Raw genomic sequence first — 26,330 nt, 5'->3', positions numbered from 1 at the left:
ACAGAAACAGGCCCTTTGGCCGTGCCGACCATGATGTCGACCTACGTTAATCCCGTCTGCCTGCATCAGGCCCATGTCCCTCTGCTCCTTCCAGATCCAACGAGTTGGGCCAAAGGGCCTGTTCTGTGCTGTAAAACTCTGTGACCCTGTGATCCATGGACCTCTCCATGTGTTTATCAAGCATTGTAAATGTACCCAGCTGTGAGGCTGCTGCAAGTCTGATTTTCATTGCTCCTGTGCCTGTGACAATAAACTTGACTGGTCGACTTTGACACCTCTACCACCACCTCTGGCAGGTCATTCCATATACCTAATGCCATCGGGTCCCCTTTAAAATATTCCCCCTCTCACCCTAAACCTGTGCCCTCTAGTTTTAGACTCCTCTGGCCTGAGGAAAGGACTCTGACTCTCTTGCCTACCCAAGCCCTTCATAATTTTATAAACCTGTATGAGGTCACCCCTCAGCCTCCAACATTCCAGCGAGAATAAACCCAGCCTGTCCAATCTCTCCTAATGACGGCCCTCCATTCCAGGCAACATCCTGGTGAATCTCTTCTGCACTCTCTCTGTTGCTACCACGTCCCTCCTGTAGTGTGGCGACCAGAACTGTACACAGTGCTCCAAGTGCGATCTCATCAATGTTTTGGACAGCTGTAATGTGATGCCCCAACTCTTATACTCAATACCTCAGCTTATGAAGACAAGTATGCCATATACCACCTTCACTGCCCTATCCACCTGTGTCAGGGAGCTATGGACTTGCACCCCAAGATCTCTCCATTACACCAATACTGCCATTTACTTACCAGAATTTGACTTCCCAAAGTGCATTACCTTACATAGTCTGGATTAAATTCCATTTGCTGCTTTCCAGCTAATCTTCACTGTCTACAATTCCACTGATTTGCATGTCATCTGCAAAATTACTAATCAGACCGGCCACCTTCTCCTCACAAAGAGGCCCCAGCACCGACCCCTGTGGTACACCACTTGTTACAGACTTCCAGTCAGAGAAACATCCCTCCACCACCACCCTCTGTCTCCTATTGCCTAAGTCAGTCTTGCATCCAGTTTGCTAGCTTTCCCAGGATCCTCTCTGCCTTAACATTCTGGACCAGCTAGTCAAAAGCCTTGCCAAAATTGATGTAAACCACGTCTACCACCCTGCCTTCATAATTTTTTCCTCGAATGAACTCGGTCAGATTTGTGAGACCTGATCTCCTCGCACAAGATTCTCAGCTTTCCCTTTGGGACCAGAGATACTCCCTGATTCATCAGAGCACTCTCAGACCAGGGACAGTCCCACTGCCAACACGTGCCGGTGGGAATGGCAGCAACTGCTTGCCAGCAACTCCACCTCTCAGAGCAAATTAAAATACAGTCAGTGGGGAAGGAATTGAGACAAATGGCAAAGAATGCATATAAACAGCTTTGCTATGAGCTGGAGGGCCATAAGCAGGTAGGACATAGCATCAGGGCTGGCCATTCAACCCGCCTAGCGTGTTCCATATTTCAACAAGACCTTGTCTGATCAGTTTCCACATCTCATGTTCCTCCATCAAGCTCCAGGATAGAAAACCTACAGAGATCTCTCCATCTACAGGCGAGGTCCCAGAAGACTGGAGAATGGTCAGTGTTGTTCTTTTGTTTAAGAAGGGCAATAAGGATAATCCAGGAAATCATGGGCTGGTGAGCCTCACGTCAGTGGTTGGGCAGTTATTGAGTCAGAATCTGGTTTATTATCACTGACGTATGATGTGGAATCTGTTGTTTTTGTGGCAGCAGTACAGTGCAAAGACATAAAATCTATTATAGGAAGGATGTGGAAGCTTTAGAGAGGGTGCAGAGGAAATTTACCAGGATGTTGCCTGGATTGGAGAGCATTGGTGTTAGTTTATTATTGTCACTTGTACCGAGGTACAGTCAAAATCTTGTCTTGCATACCAATCGTACAGGTCAATTCATTACACAGTGCAGTTACATTGAGTTAGTATAGAGTGCATTGAGATAGTACAGGTTAAAAACAATAACAGTACAGAGTAAAGTGTCACAGCTACAGAGAAAGTGCAGTGCAGGTAGACAATAAGGTGCAAGGTCAAAACAAGTTAGATTGTGATGTCAGAGTCCATCTCATCGTATAAGGAACAGTTCAATAATCTTATCACCATGGGATAGAAGCTGTCCTTAAGCCTGATGGTATGTGCCCTCAGGCTCCTATATCTTTTGCCTGATGGGAGAGGGGAGAAGAGAGAATGACCTGGGTGGGTGGGGTCTTTGATTATGCTGGCTGGCTGCTTCACCAATGCAGCGAGAGGTAAAGACAGAGTCCAGGGAGGGCAGGCTGGTTTCCGTGACGCGCTGGGCTGTGTCCATAACTCTCTGCAGTTTCTTGCGGTCCTAGGCAGCGCAGTTGCCGTACCAAGCCGTGATGCGGACCAAGCATGTCTTATGAGGATAGGTTGAGCGAGCTAGGGCTTTTTTCTTTGGAGCAAAGGAGGATGAGAGGTGACTTGATAAAGATGGAGACTCAGCCCATCGGGTCTGCTCCACCATTCAATTGCGATTTCTGTTTTCAACCCCATTCTCCCACCTTCTCCCCATAACCCTTAACCCCCTTACCCATCAAGAACCTATCAATCTCTGCCTTAAATCCACATCCGTAGATCCCTCAAGGTTGCCGCACAGGTCAATAGGGTTGTTAAGAAGGCGTATGGTGTGTTGGCCTTCATTAGTCGGGGGATTAAGTTTAAGAGCCACGAGGTAATGTTGCAGCTCTATAGAACTCTGGTTAGACCACACTTGGAGTATTGTGTTCAGTTCTGGTCGCCTCATTATAGGAAGGATGTAGAAGCTTTAGAGAGGGTGCAGAGGAGATTTACTAGGACGTTGCCTGGATTGGAGAGCATGTCTTACGAGGACAGGTTGAGTGAGCTAGGGCTTTTCTCTTTGGGGAGAAGGAGGATGAGAGGTGACTTGATAAAGGTGTACAAGATGATAAGAGGCATAGATCGAGTGGACAGTTAGAGACTTTTTCCCAGGGAGAAAATGGCTCTCACTACAGGGCATAATTGTAAGGTAATTGGAGGAAGGTGTAAGGGGGATGTCAGGGGTAAGTTTTTTACACAGAGAGTGGGTGCATGGAACACACTGCCGGCAGAGGTTGTGGAGGCAGATACATTAGGGACATTTAAGAGACTCTCAGATAGCCACATGAATGATAGAAAAATGGGGAGCTATGTGGGAGGGAAGGGTGAGATGCATCTCAGAGCAGGATAAAATGTCAGCACAACATTGTGGGTCAAAGGGCCTGTACTGTGCTGTAGTGTTCTACATTCTATTACAAAAATAAATAAAGTGCACAATTAAAAAAGGAATAATGAGGTAGTGTTCATGGACCGTTCAGAAGTCTGATGGTGAAGGGGAAGGCAGACACGGTAGTGTAGTGGTTAGGTTAATGCTTTACAGCGCCAGCGACCCTAGTTCGATTCCGGCCACTGTCTGTAAGGAGTTTGTACGTTCTCCCCATGTCTGCGTTGGCTTCCTCCGGGTGCTCTGGTTTCCTCCCACATTCCAAAGATGTACAGATTAGGAGCTGTGGGCATGCTATGTTGTTGCCAGATGGGTGACGACACTTGCAGGTTGCCCCCAGAACAAACTACGCAAAAGATGCATTTCACTGTGTGTTTCGATATACAAGTGACTAATAAAGAGATCTTATCTCTTAGGCTGTTCCTGAATCATTGAGTTTAGGTCTTCAGGCTTCCATACCTTTTCCCCGATGGTAGTAACAAGAAGAGGATATTGGAGAAGATTCTTAGGGATAGGACTTACTGTCATTTGGAAAAACATGAGTTTATTAGAGACAGTCAGCATGGCTTTGTGTGGGAAGACATATCTTACTAACTTGACTGAGTGTTTTGAGGTGGTGACGAAGGTGATGGATGAGGGTAGGGCAGTGGATGTTGTCTGCAAGGACTTTAGTAAAGCTTTTGGCAAGGTCCCTCTTGGAGGCTGATCCGGGAGATTGTCACATGGGATCCATGGAGACTTGGTCGATTGGATTCAAAATTGGCTTGGATGTAGAGAGGGGAGTGGAGGAGGGGTGTTATCCTGACCGGAGGTCTGTGACCAGTGGTGTTCCACAGGGAATCAGTGCTGGGACCTCTGCTGTTTGCAATATATTGTAAATAATTTGGATGAAAATGTAGGAGGGCCCATTACTATGTTTGGAGGTGACACAAGGATTGATGGAGTTGTGGATCAATGTATTCAGTTACATCCTCAAAAAACTCCATCAAATTAGTCAGACAGGATCTCTGACCAACAAATCCACGCTGACTACCTTGGATTATTCCTTGCCTTTCCAAGAGTAGATTAATCCCATCCCTCAGAGTTTTTTCCAATACTTTCCCAACCACTGACATTGGACTCACTGGCCTCTGATTAATTGACTTATCCCTGCTGCCCTTCTCGTTTAAGTGGACCGCTCTTATAAAACTCTGATGTAGATCATCGGCTCGCTGGGAATTGCCAGCAATCAGGCTCTTACCTTTCCTGGTATCTCTCTACTGATAGTGATTTATTTTATTCATCATTTACACTGGACCTTTGGTTCTCCAGTATTTCTGGGAAGTTAGTTGTTCTAGACATCGGGTGCTTGTTTAATTCCTCTGCCATTTCTTTCTTCTTTCCCATGTCTGTCTGTAAGGGATCCATACGTGCCCTCTCTAGTATTTCCCTTTTAACAACCTGATTGATGTACGCACAGTTTTTTATATATCTGGCTAGTTTACTCAAGTTCTATTTTCCCTTTCTTTAGCAATTACTTGATCTTCCATTGCTGAATTCTAAAACATTTACTGGCATGTGGAAAAGCAGGGGCTAATTGGGAACAGTCAGCTTGGCATTGTGCAGGGCAAGTCTTGCCTTACTTGCTTGAGGTTTTGGGAGAGGTGACGAAGGCTATCGATGAGGATAGAGCTGTGGATGTTGTCTACATGGCCTTTAGTGAGGCATTTGACAAGGTCCCTCATGGGAGTTTCAGACAGGAGATTAAGATGCATGGGATCCATGATGACTTAGGAAATTGGATTCAGAATTAGCTTGGCCACAGAAGACAGAGGGTGGTGGAGGAGGGGTCTTATTCTGGCTGGAGGTCTGTAACCAGTAGTGTTCTGCTGGGACTTCTGCTGTTTGTGATATATATCAATGACTTGGACCAAAATGTAGATAGGTGGGTTAGTAATTTTGCAGATGAGATAAAAATTGGTGGGGTTGCGGACAGTGAAGAAGGTTGTCAAAGGATACAGCAGGATACAGATCAGTTACAGATATGAGCAGAGAAATGGCAGATGGAGTTTAATCCGCGAATGTTTGAGGTGTTGCACTTTACAAGGTCAAATGTAAAGGGAAAGTACACAGTTAATGGAAGAACCTTTAACAGCGTTGATGTACAGAGGGACGTTGGGGTCCAAGTCCATAGCTCCCTGAAAGAGGCAACTACATAGAACATTACAGCACAGTACAGGCCCTTCAGCCCACGATGTGGTGCCAATATTTTATCCTGCTCTAAGATCTATCTAACCCTTCCTTCCCACATAGCCCTCCATTTATCCATCATTCATGTGGCTATCTGAGAATCTCTTAAGTGTCTCTAATGTATCTGCCCCCACACCCTCTGCCGGCAGTGCATTCCATGCACCCACCACTCTCTGTGTGAAAAAACTTACCCCTGACATCCCCCTTATATCTTACTCCATTCACCTTGAAATTATGCCCCCTTGTGTGAGCCATTTTCGCTCTGGAAAAAAGTCTCTGACTGTCCACTCGATCTATGCCTCTCATCATCTTGTACACCTCTATCAAGTCATGTCTCTTCCTCCTCTCCAAAGAGAAAAGCCCTAACTCACTCAACCTATCATCATAAGACAAGCTCTGCAAATGAGCTAGAGTGGTAAATAAGGCATAAGGATTACTTGCCTTCATTGGTCGGAGCATTGAATATAAAAGTCGGGAAGTCACATTGCAGCTGTATAAAACTTTGGTTAGGCCACATTTAGAGTATTGTGTGCAGTTCTAGTTGCCTCACTACAGGAAGGGTGTGGAGGCTTTGGAGAGGGTGCAGAAGAAATTCACCAGGATGCTGCCTAGGTTAGAGGGCATGAGCTAGAAGGAGAGGTCAGACAAACTTGGGTTGTTTTCTCTGGAGCATCGGAGGCTGAGGGAAGATCTGATAGACAGTTTATAAAATTATGGGAGGCAGAGATAGAATGGACAGCCGGTATCTTTTTCCCAGGGTAGAAACGTCAAATACTAGAGGACATGCATTTAAGGTGAGGGGGAAAATTTAAAGGAGATGTGCGGGGCAAATGTTTTACACAGAGAGTGGTGGGTGCCTGGAACAGGCTTTGAGGAGTAGTAGTGTTTAAGAGACTTCTAGATAGACAAATGAATGTCCAGGAAAAGGGGGGATTTGGATCATGTACAGGCAGATGGGAACAGTTTAACTTGACATTATGGTCAGCAGAGACATAGTGGGCCAAAGGGCCTGTTCCTGTGCTGTACTGTTCTACGTGCTATTCCCAGTCCTCCTCAGTGGAGTCACAAATAGCAAAGAAGGTTGTCTAAGGATACAGGGGGACATAGATCAGCCAGGCAGAGTGGTTGCAGGTGGAATTGAATCCCGACAAGTGTGAGGTGATACACTTTGGGAGGTCAAATTCTGGGAGGACATACAGCAGGGACCTTCGGAGCATTGATGTACAGAGAGACCTTTGGGTGAAAGTCCAAAACTCCCTGAAAGTAGAGAGACAGGCAAGTAGGGTAGTTAAAAAGGCATTTGGAATGCTTGGCTTCATAGGCTGAGGCATTGAGCATGAGAGTTGGGATGTCATGTTGCAACTGTATAAAACATTGGTTAGATTGCACTTAGAGTATCATATACAGTTCTGTTCACCACACTACAGGAAGGATGCAAGAGCAATAGAGAGCATGCAGAAGAGATTCACCAGGATGTTGCCTGGAATGGAGGGATTAAGTTATAAGGAGATAATGGATAAGCTGAGTTTATTCTCACTGGAGCTTAGGAGCTAAGGGGTGACTTTATGGAGGTTTATAAAATTATGAGAGACATAGATAAGATAAGTAGAACATAGAACGGTACAGCACAGTACAGGCCCTTCAGCCTACGATGTTGTGCCGACATTTTATCCTGCTCTAAGATCTATCTCACCCTTCCCTCCCACATAGCCCTCCATTTCTCTATCATTCACGTGCCTATCTAAGAGTTTCTTAAATGTTCCTAATGTATCTGTCCGCACAACCTCTGCCGGCAGTGTGTTCCACGCACCCACCACTCTCTGTGTAAAAAAAACTTACCTCTGACATCCCCCCATACCTTCCTCCAATCACTGTAAAATTATGTCCCCTCATGTGAGCCATTGTTGCCCTGGGAAAAAGTCTCTGACTGTCCACTCGAGCTATGCCTCTTATTATCTTGTACATAGTCAAAATCTTTTTCCCAAGGCAGGGGTGTATAGAACTAGCAGGCACAGATTTAACGTGGGAGGAGAGAAATTTAAAGGGGATCTGAGGAACATGTTTTTCATGCAGAGGGTGGTGAGTATCTGGAATGAGCTGCCAGAGGAGGTACTGGGATTGGTTTATTACTGCCACATGGAAAGCTTTTGTTTGTGTGCCATCCAGGCAGATCATTCCATACATCAGTACATCAAGGTAGTAAAAAGGAAAACAGAATTCAGAATCTAGTGTTATAGTTACAGAGGAGGTACTGTGCAGGCAGGCAAATAAAGTGCAAGGGCCACGACAAGGTAGATTAGGAGATCAAGATTTCATCTTTTAGTGTATGAGAGGTCCGTTCAAGAGTCACTGTCGAGTTTATTGTCATATGTGCACAGGTACAGTGCAGCAGCATCACAGAGTTTGATAGAACCAGGATAAAAGCTGTCCTTGAGCCTGGTGGTATGTGTTCTCCAGCTTTTGAACGGTGTGGAGGCAGATGCAATTATAAGATAAGATTTCTTTATTAGTCACATGTACATCAAAATACACAGTGAGATGCATCTTTTTGCGTAGAGTGTTCTGGGGGCAGCCCACAAGTGTCACCACGCTTACGGCGCCAACGTAGCATGCCCACAACTTCCTAACCCATACGTCTGGAATGTGGGAGGAAACCGGAGCACTGGGAGGAAACGCAGGCAGACACATTTGGCCAGGGACTTGGATAAAAAAGGCACAGAGGGACATGGTCCTAATGTGGGCAAACGTAGACAGGCATCGCAGTCAGCGTTGGCGAGGTGGGGCGTTTCTGAGCTCTGCATCTCTCTGGTTCCGTGAATCTCGTCCCTCCTGTTATTCCTGGCAACAGAATCCACTTTTTTAGATCTGATCTTTAATTTGTCCTGTAATTCATGGCTGAGTTGAGCTGTATAGATCAGATTACACTTTCTGTTATGTTTCTGTGCCTTAAAGGAATATATATTGTTGCAAATCGTGCATTTATCTCTGTCAGGACTAGCCACCGCCCGTCTACTGCCACACCCCTGAATGTGGTTTCCCAGCCCACGGGCTCCTCATAGTTTCCTTAGATTGAAAGCGCTGGTTCCAGGTTGAATATTATATAATTCTCTCTTATGATGGTCACTTTTTCCCAGGGACCCTTTTACAACAAGGTTATGAATTAACTCGTTCCCATAGCGTAGGAAAATAACCATCTCCTCAACATACTTACCTGGAAATCCATCTCATGTCCATTCCAGGAATTCATCGACATTCTTGCGACTAAATTGGTTTGCCTGGTCCAGGTGTAGATTAAAGTCCCCCATCATTACTTTATTTACACAGTGTTACACAGTGTTCTCCATCACGACCACGAGTCAGAGGCCTCCACACAACTTGAAGAAGCCCAATCAGGGTAATAAGTTAACAAGCATTTCTAAACGATTAGCATTACGTATAACACAGAGGGAGGCCAGAAGGTTCCTTCCCTTCTCTCTCTGGGTATCTCACCCCCAAAACCTGTGATTTACTTCTGCTCATTTACAAGTCAGACCAGTTGCGCCTCTGCAGAGGAGACTTATCAGGCTGTTGCCTGGGATGGAGCTTTTCATTTATGAAGACAGAACAGAGAAGCTGGATTTCTTTCTGTTGGAGGAGGATGAGGGGGAACCTGATAGAGGTTACAAATTAATACAATGTAGAATAGTACAGGAACAGGCCCTTCGGCCCACAATGTCTACACTGACCACGAAGCCGAATTAAACTGAATCCCTTCTGCCTGTCCATGATCTATATCCCTCCATTCCTTGCATATCCATGTCTCTGTTCAACAGCCATATCTGCTTCCACCACTACCCCTGGCAGCCTGTTCCAGACACCTACCACTCTCTGTGAAGTTGCCCTAAACTTCTCCTTTAAACTTTGCCTCTCTCACCTCAGACATATGTTCTCTGGTACATAACATTGCCAACATAGAAGAAAGATTCTGACTGTCTACTCTATCTGAGCCTCTCATAATTTTATAAACTTCTTTAAGGTCTCTCCTCTGCCTCTGACACTCCAGAGAAAACAACCCAAGTTTGTCCAACCTCTCCTTATAGCTCATGCCCTCTAATCCAGGCAGCATCCTGGTGAACCTCTTCTTCACCCTCTCCAAAGCCTCCATACCCTTCCTGTAATGGGGCAACCAGAACTGCACACAGTACTCCAAGTGCGGCCTGACCAAAGTTTTATACAGCTGCAAAGTGATTTGCTTAACCTTATACTCGAGGCCCTGACCAGTGAAGGTAAGCATGCCGTACGCCTTCTTTACCACCCTATCTACTTGTGCAGCCACTTTCAGGGAGCTATGGACTTGGACCCCAACTTGCCCAAATTAAACTCCATCTGCCGTTTCTCCATCCATCTCTTAACTGATCTATATCCTGCTGTGTCCTTTGACAGCTCTCTGCACTGCCTACAACTCCACCAATCTTTGTGTCGTCAGCAAACTTCCTAACCCCCCGGCCCCAGTACGGATCCCTGCAGAGCACCACTGGTCACGGACCTCCAGCCAGAATAACACCCCTCCACCACTCCCCTCTGTCTTCTATGGGCAAGCCAGTTCTGAATCCAAACGGCCAAGTCGTCGTGGATCCCATACATCTTAATCTTCTGGATGAGGCTCCCATGAGGGACCTTGTCAAACACCTCACTGAAATCCATGTAGACAACATCCACTGCCCTACCCTCTAATTACCTTCATCATCTCCTCAAAACATTTAGTCAAGTTAGTAAGGCACGACCTGCCCCACACAAAGCCATGCTGACTGTCCCTAATCAGGCCATGGTTTTCCAAATGTGAGTAAATCCTATCCCTAAGAATCCTCTCCAACAACTTCCCTGCCACTGATGTGAGACTCACCGGCCTATAATTTCCAGGATTATCCTTATTTCCCTTCTCGAGCAAAGGAACAACATCAGCTACTCTCCAGTCCTCAGGGATCTTGCCTGTTACTAGTGAGGATACAAAGATCTCTGTCAAGGCCCCAGCATTCTCGTCTCTCGCCTCTCTCACTAACCTGGGATATATCCCATCTGGCCCACTAATGAGGGCCACAGATAGGAAGGGGTTCAGGTGAGGGGTATGGAGACAAAGAAAAGGTAATGATGCAGGGACTGACGGTGGGGACAACAGACAGAGCTGGTCCCCACAGAGGGGACAACAGGGACAGTGGGTCCCCGCAGGGTGTCCATCATGTGTCGGTGTGTGACTGGGGATCCCCGTAGGCTGCTGGGGATTTCAGACAGGAGGGCGGAGTGAGTTCATTTGGTCACAGGTGGAAAGTGGAACGTTATTCGGTGTGGGGGTGATGGGGTGCGGTTGGTGAAGGCTGCAGAGACGGTGAAAGGGTCAGGTTGAGGAGCTGTGCTGGGAATAGACAGTGCACTGCTCTGGGGTGGGAGCTTTCCAGTACGCAGTGACTCGGGGTGTGTGGAACTATTAGTTCACCAGTGTGGGGTTTGGACCTTTCTGTGCAGCCTTCTCCCTGTGTATGACGAGCTTCTCTCTACTCCAGATCATATTCATACTACATCGAAGTGTCAATGGATGAGCTGGATTGGATTCGTATAATCGATCATTCCAAGTACCTGTGTCGTTCCTGGCAGAATCTGTTCTTCAGCCCTCGAGTCTGTCGGTGAGTACGTGTGTAGAGGGAAATAGGGAGCAGTGGTATTGGTATTGGTTTATTATTGTCGCTTATACCAAGGTACAGTGAAAAGCTTGTCTTACAAACTTTTCGTACAGGTCAATTCATTACACAGTGCAGTTACGTTGAGTTAGTACAATGTGCATTGATGTAGTACAGGTAAAAACAATAACAGTACAGAGTAAAGTGTCACAGCTACAGAGAAAGTGCAGTGCAATAAGGTGCAAGGTCACAACAAGGCAGATTGTGAGGTCATAGTCCACCTCATTGTATAAAGGAACAGTTCAATAGTCTTATCACAGTGGGGTAGAAGCTGTCCTTAAGTCTGGTGGTACATGCCCTCAGGCTCCTGTATCTTCTACCCGATGGAAGAGGAGAGAAGACAGAATGTCCCGGGTGGGTGGGGTCTTTGATTATGCTGGCTGCTACACCAAGACAACGAAAGGTAAAGGCAGAGTCCAAGGAGGGGAGGCTGGTGTCTGTGATGCACTGGGCTGTGTCCACAACCTTCTGCAGCTTCTTGGGGTCCTGGGCAGAGCAATTACCGTACCAAGCCATGATACATCCAGATAGGATGCTTTCTATGGTGCATCGGTAAAAGTTGGTGAGAGACAAAGGGGACGAACCAAATTCCTTTAGCCTCCTGAGGAAGTAGAGGCGCTGGTGAGCTTTCTTGGCCATGGCATCTATGTGATTTGACCAGGACAGGCTGTTGGTGATGTTCACTCCCAGGAACTTGAAGCTGTCAACCCTCTCAACCTCAGCACCATTGATGTAGACAGGTACATGTACACCGCCCCCTTTCCTGAAGTCAATGACCAGCTCTTTTGTTTTGTTGACATTGAGGGAAAGATTGTTGTCATGACACCATTCCACTAAGCTCTCAATCTCTTTCCTGTACCCCAACTCTGCTGTTTTAGATACGGCCTACAACGGTGGTATCATCTGCAAACTTGTAGATGGAGTTAGAGCAGAATCTGGCCACACAGTCACGAGTGTATAGGGAGTAGAGTAGAGGGCTGAGGACACAGCCTTGTGGGGCACCAGTGTTGAGAATAATCGTGCTGGAGGTATTGCTGCCTATCCTCACTGAATGCGGTCTGTTTGTTAGGAAGTCAAGGATCCAGTTACAGAGGGAGGTGTTGAGTCCTAGGTCTCGGAGTTTGGTGACAAGCTTGCTTGTATTAAAGGTAATAATAATTCTTGTATTGAAGGCAGAGCTGTAGTTAATAAGCAATAGTCTAATGTATGTGTCTTTACTGTCCAGATGCTCCAGAGCTGAGTGTAGGGACAGGGAGATGGCATCCGCTGTAGACCTGTTTCGGCGATAGGCGAATTGCAATGGGTCCAGGTTGTCTGGTAGGCTGGAGTTGATACGTGCCATGACCAACCTCTCAAAGCACTTCATGATGGTGGATGTCAGAGCCACTGGTCGATAGTCATTGAGGCATGTTACCTTGCTTTTCTTTGGTACCAGGATGATAGTGGCCTTCTTAAAACAGGAGGGAACCTGAGATTGAAGCAGGGAGAGGTTGAATATGTCTGCAAATACTTCTGCCAGCTGATCAGCACAAGATCTGAGCACACGGCCCGGGACACCATCTGGGCCAGGTGCTTTCCTCGTGTTCTCTCTCCGGAAGACTGATCTTATGTCCTCCACTGTGGTCACAGGTTCAGCTGTGTTGGTGGCTGTCAGGGTGGATGGTGACAACCCACTTCCCTTTTGTTCAAAACACACATAGAATGCGTTAAGTTCATCAGGAAGGGATGTGCTGTTGTTAGTTATGCAGTCCGACTTTGTCTTGTCGCCTGTTACGGCATGTAAGCCCTGCCATAACTGGCGGCTGGTTAGGGACTCTATTTTGAGTTGGTAGCTTTTTGAAGGTCATACGAAGGTGGTGCTGAACGCTGGTTCCGGTGGGGGGGGGGTGGGCGTGGTTGGTTGGTGGTGGTGGTGGCAGGTTAACTGCAGCCCTTCAGTGTGCGTACCTTTCCAGGGGCTTGTTGGTCTAACGGCCACCACAGGGTTAGAATTGCTGCTTCCAGGAAAGAGAGTTGGCTGGCAGTGATGTTCCCTCCTCTCGCACCAGGAGCTGAGAGGGGATGCTGCAAGCAGATTGCAGGTTGTCAGCACGGTGATCTCCACTGGGGGAGATGAGCTACAGCCCAACGTGGACGGTGAGCTGTGATCACCGCTGCAGGTGAGCTGTGATCCCCACTGGGGGAGGTCAGCTGCAGCCCGACTTGGACGGTGAGCTGTGATCCCTGCTGCAGGTGAGCTGTGATCCCCACTGGGGGAGGTCAGCTGCAGCCCAACGTGGACGGTGAGCTGTGATCACCACTGCAGGTGAGCTGTGATCCCCACTGGGGGAGGTCAGCTGCAGCCTGATGTGGACGGTGAGCTGTGATCCCCACTGGGGAAGGTCAGCTGCAGCCCGATGTGGACGGTGAGCTGTGCAGCACACGGCCTGGCAGAAAGGCAGAGACACCAGACGCTGTCGGTGCTGGAGAAATAAGCAAACCACTGGAGGAACTCAGCAACTCAGGCAGATATAAAGGTGGAGTTGGAGCCACTTGGGGGGGGCGCTGAATCATTGTATTTACCCAGCCAAGAGGGCTGTGGGAGTTCACTGTCATCCAGACACAGATGGGTATCGAGGAATGAGAAAGCAGCAGGGAGTCGTCAAATGATGGAGGAGGGACTACAGGTGGAAGTTGGCAGTGTTGTGGACAGTGAGGAAGGTTGTCAAAGGCTTCAGAAAGATACAGATCAGGTGGAAAGTTGGGCAGAGCGTTGGCAGATGACGTTTAATCCTGACCAGTGCGAAATGGTGCTCTTAGAGTCGCAGATAGTCATCGAGTTACACAGCACAGAAATGGGCTCTTTGGCCCAACTCGTCCGTGCTGACCGTGATGCTTATCTATGCTGATCCCATGTCCTGCATCGGGATGATATCTCTGGATCTCTCACCTTTCTGTCCAAATATGGTAATTGTGTCCGCCTCCACCACCTTATCTGGCAACTCGATCCAGATACCCACCACCCTCTGTGGGGAAAGGCATTCAGAAAGTCAGGAGGCATGGGATCCAGGGAAACTTGGCTGTGTGGATTCAGAATTGGCTCGCCCATAGAAGACAGAGGGTGGTGGTAGATGGAGCATATTCTGCCTGGAAGTTGGTGACCAGTGGTGTTCTGCAGGATCTTTTCTGGGACCCCTGCTCTTTGTAATATTTATAAATGACTTGGATGAGGATGTGGAAGTGTGGTTTAGTAAGTCTGCAGATGACACGAAGGTTGGTGGTGTTGTGGATAGTGCAGAAGGTTGCTGTGGGTTACAACAGGCTGCAGAGCTGGACTGAAGTGGCAGATGGAGTTCAACCCAGAAAAGTTGAAGTGATACACTTTGGAAGATCGAATGTGAAGGCAGAATACAAGGTTAATGACCGGGATCTTAGCAGTGTGGAGGAACAGAGGTCTTGGGGTCCACATCCATAGATTCCTCAAGGTTGCCACACAGGTCGATAGGGTTGTTAAGAAGGTGTATGGTGTGTTGCCTTCATTAGTCGGGGTATTGAGTTCAAGAGCCGCAAGGTAAAGTTGCAGCTCTATAGAACTCTGGTTAGACAACACTTGGAGTATTGTGTTCAGTTCTGGTCACCTCATTATAGGAAAGATGTGGAAGCTTTAGAGAGGGTGCAGAGGAGGTTTACCAGGATGTGGCCTGGATTGGAGAGCATGTCTTATGAGGATAGGTTGAGTGAGCTAGGGCTTTTCTCTTTGGAGAGGGGGATGACAGGTGACTTGATAGAGCTGTACAAGATGATAAGAGGCATAGATCGAGTGGACAGTCAGAGACTTTTTCCCAGGGTGACAATGGCTAACACGAAGGAACATAATTTTAAGGTGATTGGAGGAAGGTATAAGGGGGATATCAGGAATAAGTTTTTTTTACACAGAGAGTAGCGGGTGCGTGGAACGCACTGCCGGCAGAGGTTGTGGGGGCAGGTACATTAGGGATATTTAAGAGACTCTTCAACTCCCACGTGAATGATAGAGAAATGAGAAGTTATGTGGGAGGGAAGGGTTAGATAGATCTTAGAGCAGGATAAAATGTCAACACAACATCGTGGAACGAAGGGCCTGTAGTGTTCTATGTTAAAAAGTAACCTTCATGGTCTCCTTTAAATTTCTCCCCTCTCACCTTAAACCTTTAAACCTCCGTATCCTATCGATGCCCCTCGTGATTTTATAAACCTCTTGGATCACCCCTCAGCCTCCTGCACTCCATTGAGAATAAACCCAGCCTGTCCAATCTCTCCTTAAAACCACAGCCCTCCCCTCCAGCCAACATCCTGGTGAATCCCCTCTGCTGTCTCCCTACTGCTACCACCTCCTTCCTCAGATCAGTACTGTACACAGCACTCCGTGTGGCCTGAGCAATGCAACATGACGTCCCAACGCTCTGCCCTCTAGTGCTTCACACTTCTACCCTGGGAAAAAGACTCTGACTGTCTACCCTCTCAATACACCTCCGTCAGGTCCCCCCTCAGCCTCCGCCGCTCCAGAGAGAACAACCCAAGTGTGTCCAACCTCTCCTCATAGCTCCTACTCTCCAATCCAGGCAGCGTCCTGGTGAACCTCTTCTGTATCTTTCCCGTGTGGAAATGGGGCAACCAGAACTGCACACAATACTCCAAGTGCGGCCTAACCAGTCGTGTACAGCTGCAATGTGACGTTCTGACTCTTGTACTCAGTGTCCTGACTGACTGCTTCACCACCCTGTCCACCTGCGTTGTGACTTTCAGGGGGCTTTGGACTCGGACCCCAAGATCCCTCTGAACATCACTAAGGGTCCTGCCATTTACTGTATATTTTCCTCTTGCATTTAACCTCCCAGAGTGCAACACCTCACAATTGCCCAGATTAAACTCCATCTGCCATTTCTCTGCTCATGTTTCCAACTGATCTGTATCCCATTGTTACCCTTTGACAACCTTCCTCACTAACCACAACTCTGCCAGTTTCTGTGTTTGCAAACTCACTCATCAGACCATGTGCAATTCCATCCAAGTCATATATATAACATACATGTGTATATGTATCACAAGGAGTCCCAGCATCCATCCCTGCAGAGCACCACCGTCACAGACCTCCAGCCAGAATCACCCCCCTCCACCACTACCCTCTGTCTTCTGTGGCCAATCTGATTTTGAATCCACTCTACCAAACTGGTTGATAGGCACCCCACCCACAACTGTTCACTCACTCCAACTCTGACACACAGTAACAGCACCTTATACCATCTACAGGATTCATTGCAGCGACACTGAAGGGCCCATTCCGTACTTTATAACCATAGGTACTCTGTAACTCACCATGGATCCCATGTGACTTGACTTTCTGGATCAGCTTACCATGAGTGACTTCCTAAATGCCTTACTAAAGTCACTGGGTAGACAACATTGCTATCCCCAAATCTAAAACCTCCTGGTGGGCTGAACTCAGCCCTTCCTTGAACATTTTCAGGAAGACTGGATCTTCCCCCCTGAGGAGACAAAGGACTGCAGATGCTGGAATGTAGATGGAAAACACGATGATGCCGGAGGAACTCGGCAGGCCAGAGGTATCCATGGAGAAAAGCAGGTGGTCAACATTTTAGGTCAGGACTGAAGATAGGAAAAGGGGAAGCCCAATATATAGGAGGGAAAAGCAGAGCAGTGATAGGTGGACAAAAGGGGAGAGGTGGGGTGGGCACAGGGTGGTGATGGGTAGATGCAGGTAAGAGATAGTGATGGGCAGGTGTGGGGGAGGAGGGGAGAGCAGATCCACCGGGAGATGGGTCAAAGAAATGGAGAGGGGGGGGAAAGGGTAGAAAAAAAGGAGGCTGGGAATGGGAAGAAGAGAAGAAGCCTGGTGGTGTTGTGGGGAAGGGGGGTGGGGACTACCTAAAGTGGGAGAATTCAATGTTCATGCCGTCAGGCTGCAAGGTTCCAAGACAGAAAATGAGGTGCTGTTCCTCCAGTTTGTGCTTGGAATTCTCCTGGCAGCGGAGGAGGCCGAGGACTGACATATCAGTGGGAGTGGGAGGGGGAGTTGAAGTGTCTGGTAACGAGGAAATGCAGGTCGCGGTTACAGACGGAGCGCAGGTGTCCTGTGAAACCTAGTCTGCGTTTGGCCTCACCAATGTAGAGGAGGCCACACTTGGAGCACCGAATGCTGTAGATGATATCACCACCCCTCCCTGGATTGTCCAGCCCTGAGTATCCCTTGTAGGCCCAATATTTACATCACTGCCCTCCCCTCATCAGTCATCTTCATCACCTCCTCAAAAGTCTCAGGGCCTCCCCCACACAGAGCCGTGCTGATGGTCCCTATTCAGGCCATGCTGTTCCAGCTGTGGGTAACTCCAGTCGCTAACAATCCTCCCAGTTAGGTGTGTGAGGATTGGTGTGGAGGGGTTGAGGTTTGGGGAGTGGATGGAATGGAGGGATAGGCAGGAGTACTGAGGCATGAGTGGGTGAGCACTGAAATGGGAAGCGGTGGGGCAGAGGGGTTGAGGAACTGCGGCAGGGGTGACGGATGGGACAGAGTAGTTGTGGTTCGGGGGAAGTGTGTGGGCAGAGGTGAGGATGGAGGAGTGGCTGGGTGTGTAGGGGGCTTTGTGGGAGAGGTGGTAGCACAGGTGAAGGCTGAGCTCGGTGCGGAGGTACACCATCATGTCTGTGGTGTGAGGGGAACACTGAGCCGTGCGTGTAGGCAGGAGGGGACAGTCATCGAGAATCAGCAACCATTAGATAAGGATTGTGTGCAGACTAATCCCCCTCGGATTCCTGGCAGCAGGAAGCTTCAGCATTGTTTAACGTTGGTTTTGAGAGAAGCATTTATTAAAGTTGGAATTTAAAGCTGCCTTATAGCTGCCTGCTCGTCTCCTGGGACACTGCTCTTGTTTTGCAGAGTCTGGTTCAGTGAAAAGACACAGAAATTGCACGAATAAATTTAGATTTTGCCCACTATATGTTGTTAAATTAGCTCTATGGCTTTATTACCAGATCTTTTCTGCCAAGCAGTTCAATTAATTGTCTGTGACACGCTGCAGGGTTTGTGAACTGCGCGCCTACACAATTTGCTACAGCACTTCTTCACCCTTGAGAACTCATTATACACAGAGCTGTCACTCCAGCTCTCAGAACTGCAATCAGCCCATTACCTGTCAGCTCAACACAACTCAGCCCCAGCACACCAAACCTTCAGCAGGCATTACCCCTCCCCTGGCACTCCCACACCTCCCGCCACCCACTGCACAGTGCGATCCCAGGACTCCGCACCCCGCATGGTGCAATCCCACCCCCTGCACAGTGCGATACCGCACCCTGCACAGTGTGATCCCACCCCGTGCGATCCCACCCCCGCATGGTGCGATCCTGCACCACGCACAGTGCGATCCCACCCTCTGCACAGTGCAATCCCAGGACTCCCGCCCCCTGCACGGTGCGATCCCGATACTCCCATTCCCCACATAGTGCGATCCCATGGCTCCCAGTTCCGATACAGTGTGATCCCAGGACCCTCATTTCCTGACACAGAGCGATCCCATGGCTCACATTTCCCTACACAGAGTGATCCAATGGCTCATTTCCCTACACAGTGCAATCCCATGGCTCCTGTTTCCCTATAGAGTATGTCATAGATTCATACAGCACAGAGACAGGCCCTTCAGTCCTCTGTATCCCTGCTGACCATCAGTTACCTATCTGAGGTAATTGCACTGACCAGCACTGGGTCTGTAACCTTCTCTGCATTGGCAATTCAAGTGCTCATCCAGATACCCATTAAATTTTGTGAGATCGCTGCCTCCACTCCTCTTCAAGCACTGCGGGCAACTTCCAACCACCCTCTAGATGAAATTATCCTCCCCTTGAGCCCCTCTCAACTTCTTTCCCTTGAATCTCCCTCCTCCAGCTTTAGACACCTCTTCATGGGGAAAGGTTTGCTACTATCTACTCTATCTAAACCCCTCAGAATTGTGAGGCCTCTATCAGGTCCCCCCTCGGCCTTCTCTGCTCCAAGGAAAACTGACCCAGGCTCTCCTCATACCTGAAACCCCTCCCGTCCCAGGCAACATCCTGGTGAATCTCCCCTGCACCCTTTCCAGTGCAGTCACGGCTGTACTAAGATGGCTCTTGTCAGGTCAGAGAGCAATACAGCACAGATACAGGCCTTTCAGCCCAACCGGTCCATGCCAACCACGGTGCCCACCCAGCTAGTCCCAATTTCCTGCGTTTGACCCATATCCCTCTAAGCCCTGCCCCTCCATGTACCTATCCAAGTGCTTCTTAAATGACACTATTGTGCCTGCCTCACCCACTTCCTCTGGCAGCTCGTTCCATACACTCACCATCCTCTGCATGGAAAAAGTTGCCCCTCAGGTCCCTTTTCAATCTTTCCCCTCTCACCCTAAATCTATGCCCCCTAGTTTTGGACTCCGCTACCCTAGGGAAAAGACGGTTACCGTCCATCTTATCTATGTCTCTCATAATCTTAAACATTTGTATAAGGTCGCCCCTCATTCTCCTACATTCCAAGGAATAAAGACCCAGCCTGGCCAACCTCTCCCTATAACTCAGGCCCTCGAGTCCAGGCAGCATCTTTGTAAATCTTCTCTGCACTCTTTCCAATTAAACCACGTCTTTCCTATAACAGGGGGACCAAACCTGTACACAGTACTCCAAGTGTGGCCTCGCCAACGACTTATACAACTGCAACATAACGTCCCAACTCCTGTACTCAGTGCCCTGACTGATGAAGGCCAGCGCGCTAAGTGCTTTTTACACCACCCTGTCTACCCATGACACCACTTTCAATGCACTTGTACTCCATGGTCACTCTGTTCCACTACACTTCCTGGTGCCCTACCATTCATGGTACAAGTCCTTCACTGGTTTGACTTTCCAAAATGCATCACCTCACACTTCATCCCGCTCTGTCGAGCACCTTCGCTCCGTCTGCCGCAACAGCCAGGACCTCCTGGTAGCCACCCACTTCAATTCCACATCCCGTTCCCACACTGACATGTCCATCCACGGCCTCGTCTACTGCCACATTGAGGCCAGATGCAGGTTGCAGGAACAACACCTCATATTCTGCCTTGGGAGTCTCCAACTTGATGGTCTTAACATCGATTTCTCTAACTTCCGGTAACCCCACCCCTTCTTTTTCTTTACCACCCCCCCCCCCCCCCGCCAAACTCCTTTCTCTTCCCTTATTCCTGTGGCTCCTTTCCTCTCATCTCCCCCCCCCCCACCCCCACCCCCCCATCTGTCATTCCATGGTTCACTGCCCTCTCTTACCGGATTCCTCCTCCTTCAGCCCTTGGCCTCTTTTACCAATCACCTCTCAGCTTATTACATCTTCCCCACCCCCCCCACCCAGTATCATCCCCCTCTCACCTGAACTCACCCATTCCCTGCCTGTGTGTGCTCCTCCCCCTTCCCCCACCTTCTTAATTCTGGTTTCTGTCCTCTTCCTATCCAGTCCTGATGAAGGGTCTCAGCCCAAAATGTCAACTGTTTATTTCCTTCCATGGATGCTGCCCGACCTGCTGAGTTTCTCCAGCACTTTGCGTGCATCACCTCACACTTACCTGTATTGAAATCCATTTTCCACTCCTCAGCCCCCTTCCCTAACTGATCAAGATCCCCCTGTAGTCCACAATAACCTTCACTGTCAACAACAGTGTCATCCACAAACTTCCTGATCCAGCCTTGTGCATTCACATCCAAATCATTTATATAAATAACGACTAACAAGGGTCCCAACACCAACCTTATATTCTATATCCCAGTTAATCTAGGCAAGTATCTCATTCGCCGCCTTCACCACTCTATCTGCCTGTGCTGTCTCCTTCTGGGATCTTTGAACCTGTACACCGAGGTCCCTCTCCTGCCACTCATTGTATATGTCGTACATTTATTAGTCTTCCCAAAGTGCGCCGCCTCACATTGATCAGGATTAAGTTCCATTTGCTGTTGCTCTGCCAGTATTACCAACTGATCAATATCGTTCTGTAACCAAAGACTGTCCTCCTCCGTTTTCATATCATCTGCAAGTTTACTGATCATTCCTCCTACATTAATTTCTCATCATTAACCTATGCGACAACAATAAGGGTCCTAGTCCATCCCTGTGGCACACAGCTGGTCGCAGGCTTCAATCCCAAAGACAGCCCTCCACTGTAACATTCTGTCTCCTGTTATAAAGCCGGTTTTGGATCCAAATTACCGTGGACCCCGTGGGCTGTAACCTTTCGGACCAGTCTCTCATGTGGGACCTTGTCAAAGTCCTCAGTGAAGTCCATGTGGACTGCACTGCTCTCATCAATACAGTTTGTTACCACGTTGAAAAATTCAATCAAGTTGTTCAGCCAGGATCTCCCCCTGACAAAACCAGGCAGACTACCTTTGATTAATCTCTGCCTATCCACATCTAAATTAATCCTGTCCCTCAGGACTATTTCCAGTGACTTCCTCACCACAGACGTTATGCTCACTGGCCTGTAATTACCTGGCTGACCCCTGCTGCCCTTCTTGAATAAATGTGCCACATTTGTAGTCCTCCAGTCATTTATCACTTCACCTGCGGCCAGTGAAGATGTAAGAATCCATGTCAAGGCCCTGACAATCTCTACCCTGGTGTCGGATCCAGTTATTTTCGAATCCGCAGGTTCTTTCAGGAGTCTAAGAATGAGTTGAAAACAACTTGGTGCTTCACTAAGTTTTATTGGAAAAGTTTAAAACAAAGAAACAAGTCACAGAGCACATGGCACTGGCTTTACTGCTGGGAGATGAGCCGAGACAAGGGAACTAAAGATGAGCTAGGGCCAGGGGAAGAGAGCAAGAGAGAGATGGAGGCGAGAGAGAGGGAGGTGAGAGAGATTAACAAAAAACAACACCTTTTATACCTGAGATAAGAGGTACTCCTTAGATAACAATAGTCAGAAAACCTATTAGATACCTGTGGCAAAACCAACCAATGAGAAAACACGTATTCACCTGATGGACGAACCAATGAGCTAAGAAGCGGCCATTCCTTGTGCAGCCACTTGAGGTGTATTAAACACTATACATGTGAAAAAAACTATTTCAAGCAGTCGAATCCAACACTGGCTTCCCACTGCAGTCGGGGGATCTCAGCAGGACCTGGGGATGTTTCCACCTGCAAAGGCAGCCGAAAATTTCCTTTTTAATGACAACTCATTCACCACCCACCCCCCACCAAATCTCCAGCCACATGCTTATGCCCTTCTTCTCGGTGAACACATGCTTATGCCCTCCTCCTCAGTGAACACATTTTTATGCCCTTCTCCTCAGTGAGTACAGATGAGAAGTATTCATTAAAACCTTGCCACGTCCTCTGACTCCGTTCGCACCTTGTAGTCTCGGTCCCTAATTATTCCTACTCCTTCCCCTGGTTACCTTGTTACCCTTAATGTATTCATAAAAGGCTTTGGGATTCTTCTTACCCCTGCCTGTCAGTGATATTTTATGCCCCCTCTTTGCCCTCCTGATTTCTCTTAAAAGAACCTCACTCCCCCCTCCCACCCACCATATACTTCCTAAAGAGCCTCCCTGTATTTACTCCCCTGTACCTGCCAAATGTTTTTTTCTTTATCCACCCCTCGATACCCCTTGTTATCCAAATTCTCTGGACTTGCTATCTTTTCTTTCATCCTCACAGGAACACGATGGCCCAAAGCTGTCACTATTTCACATTTAAATGCTTCCCACTGTTGGTTGTATTCCTACCTGTAAATAACCACTCACGTTCTACTTTTGTCTGTCTCCTGTCTAACGATTGGCCTTCCCCCAGCCTTAATTTTAGACCTAGGACATTACAGCACAGTATAGGCCCTTCGGCCCACCATGTTGTGCCGACATTTTATTCTGCTCTAAGATCTATCTCACCCTTCCCTCCCACATAGCCCTCCATTTCTCTATCATTCATGTGTCTATCTAAGAGTCTCTTAACTGTCCCTAATGTATCTGCCCCCACAACCTCTGCTGGCAGTGTGTTCCGCGCACCCACCACTCTCTGTGTAAAACAAATTACCTCTGACATCCCCCCATACCTTCCTCCAATCACCTTAAAATTATTCACCTTTGTGTGAGCCATTTTCACCCTGGGTAAAAGTCTCTGGCTGTCCACTCAATCTGTGCTTCTTATCATCTTGTACACCTCTATCAAGTCACCTCTCATCCTCCTCCACTCCAAAGAGAAAAGCCCTAGCTCACTCAACCTATCCTCAGAAGACATGCTGTCCAATCCAGGCAGCATCCTGGTAAATTTCCTCTGCACCCTCTCTAAAGCTTCCACATCCTTCCTATAATGAGGCGACCAGAACTGAACACGATACTCCAAGTGTGGTCTAACCAGAATTCCATAGAGCTGCAACATCACCTCACGGCTCTTGAACTCAATCCCCCGACTAATGAAGGCCAGCACGCCATACACCTTTTTAACAACCCTATCGACCTGCACGGCAACCTTGAGGGATCTATGGAAGTGGACCCCAAGATCCCTCTGTTCCTCCACACTACTAAGAGTCCTGCCATTAACCTTGTATTCAGGCTTCAAATTCAGTCTCCGGAAGTGTATCACTTCACACTTTTCCACAGTTTTGTCCATCTTATCTCTTTCCATGCCAAGCTTGAAACTAACTCCAAAATGCTCTCCCACTGAGACTTCCTCCACATTCCCTAACATTTAGTACAGTTCTGTCCCTCTCTAGTCAGACTGTCTATGTACTGGCTCAAAGCTGCACTGGACACACTGGAAAAATTCCACCCCTCACTCAGGAGATCCCAGTTAATTTTGGGAAAGTTGCAGTACCTAACCCTATTACCCTTGCATCTCTGTGATTTTTCTGCACACCCATTTTACCCAACTGGCCTCATTTGAAGAGCTCTCCAGGGACATCCTCCCTTATTACTGCAGTACTGGATCCTCAGTCCTGGGACTCCCATTCCTTTATGTAGAGTGACCCAATGTCCCCATCCCCCTGGGAGTGTGATCCATCCCATGACACAGTATGGCCCCAATACAGTGTTGTTGCACATGGAGATCGGCACTGTGCAATCCCAAGACTCTCACACACACCCTACACAGTGTGATCCCAGTGCCCTACGCCCCTGCACAGTGTGATCCCAGGACACCAATTCATATGCACAATGTGATCCCAGTGCCTCCACGCCCCTGCACAGTGTGACGCTGTGACTCCCATGCATATGCACAGCATGATATCAGGCTCACGTGCACAGTGCGAGCCCAGTGCCCTCCACCACACCCCTGCACAGTGCGATCCCAGGACTTCCATTCCCTGTGGTCACTGTTTACCGTTCTCCTCACCACGGTGTAAATCTGGGTGTCCCTATGTCCACTCCGTACAATCCCTGACATCCTCCTCTCTGCACAGTGTCATCGCAGTGTGTGTGGTTCCCCTACGCAATGTGATCCAGCCCTGCTCTTTAATGCCTGCCTTTCCCCGTCTACCTCTTGTCCCCATCACTTGCAGGTTCACACTCTGAAGGTGATGCTCACATCCATTCAGATAGAGGGGCTGCCAATTCAGGCAGGCAGCCAGAGATTAATGTACAAGTTTCTGAATCCTGAATGCCTGCCTTTATGTGAAGGATCCCTTACTGTCCCCAATGCCTCATGCACAGAGGCTGTGCTATCGGCTGCCTTCAGGCTGTCCCAGGAGAATAAAAATTGTTTTGTCATGTTTTATTTGAAACCCAGAAGGCCATCTGCTGATCTTCTGATTATTCAGCTGCTGGGCAAAGTTGAATAAGGGGCGGATTTCAGCTCGAGTCTGTACACTTAGTCCCCACCACCACTGCCTCCCTTGTTTCTCTTTCTGTGCCCTTTTGAATTTTTATTTGATATTTATCTGCTATATTCTTCTGAAGAACCAGTGCACCATACAATTACTGCACTGCAGAGGGAGACCATTCTCCCACTCAGCATACAGTAGTTGGTAATATCCCATCGGTCACATCGCCTCCTCGTTTCCCACAGCTCTTCAAATTATTCCCCCCAAGTTCTGTGTCAAATGCTGTTTGAAGCTCCTATTCTGTCAAATGGACTCCAAGTTTCAAATCATAGCTACACTGAGGTTCCTCTCATTCCACAAACTTAAACCTGTGGCCCCTGGTCTGCAAGGCAATCAGGAATGGAAACAGCTTCTCTCCAGGTACCCTTTCGAAACCTGTCATGTTCCTGCACAACTATATCAACCTTTCCCTGCACCCTCTTGGCTCCTAGGGGAATAACCCCACCCCTCCAGCTTCTCCAGTCAGACCTTGTGCATGAAATCCTTTGTTGCTGGAACCACCCAGTAAATCTTTCCCGTACCCTTTGTAGGACCTTCACACCTTCCTCACGTGCCGACTGGAATTGAACATAATGTTCCGTTGTTGTCTACAAGTTCAGTATCTCCCTGCTCGTGTCCCCTCTGATTCTATTTATGAATCCCAGGATATGTGAGATTCTATCCATACACATTCCCTGTCTATACCTCTCGCTGCTTTGGTGAAGCAGCCAGCATAATCAAAGACCCCACCCACCCAGGTCATTCTCTCTTCTCCCCTCTCCCATCAGGCAGAAGATACAGGAGCCTGAGGGCACATAGCACCAGGCTCAAGGACAGCTTCTATCCCACTGTGATAAGACTATTGAACAGTGAGATGGACTCTTGACCTCGCAATCAACCTTGTTATGACATTGCACCTTAATGCCCGTGACCAGCAGTGTACCATGGTGATCAGTACTGGGACCCTTGCTATTTACTGCATCTATTCATGTCTTAGGTGTTAATGAAGGAGGGATGGTGAGTAGATTTGCAAATGATATGAACATCGGTGGTGTGGATGGTGAAGAGGATAGTCTCGGGCTAGGAAAGATATTGATCAGCTGTAACTTGGTCAGGGCAATGACAGATAGAATTTAATTCTGAGAAGTGCAAAGTGATACACTTGGGAGCACAAAAAAGGTAGGATGTACATGGTGAATGGTAGGGCCCTAAGGAGTATTCAGAAACAGAGGGACCTTGGTGTGCAAGTCCAAGG

At 48.2% G+C, this 26,330-nt stretch overlaps 1 protein-coding gene across 1 annotated transcript in view; it reads left to right on the top strand.

Moving 5' to 3' along the window:
• Positions 1-26,330, top strand: part of btbd9 (BTB (POZ) domain containing 9) — a 107,532-nt gene that overhangs the window by 34,686 nt on the left and 46,516 nt on the right. The window contains exon 6 of the mRNA XM_052025345.1: positions 11,076-11,195. Coding sequence (XP_051881305.1) covers positions 11,076-11,195 — 120 coding nt within the window. The remainder of the gene's footprint in view (positions 1-11,075; positions 11,196-26,330) is intronic.

This window comes from Pristis pectinata, chromosome 10, assembly GCF_009764475.1.
Source record: "Pristis pectinata isolate sPriPec2 chromosome 10, sPriPec2.1.pri, whole genome shotgun sequence".
NCBI classification, from domain to species: Eukaryota; Metazoa; Chordata; class Chondrichthyes; order Rhinopristiformes; family Pristidae; genus Pristis; species Pristis pectinata.
This window is presented reverse-complemented; position numbering and strand designations above follow the sequence as displayed.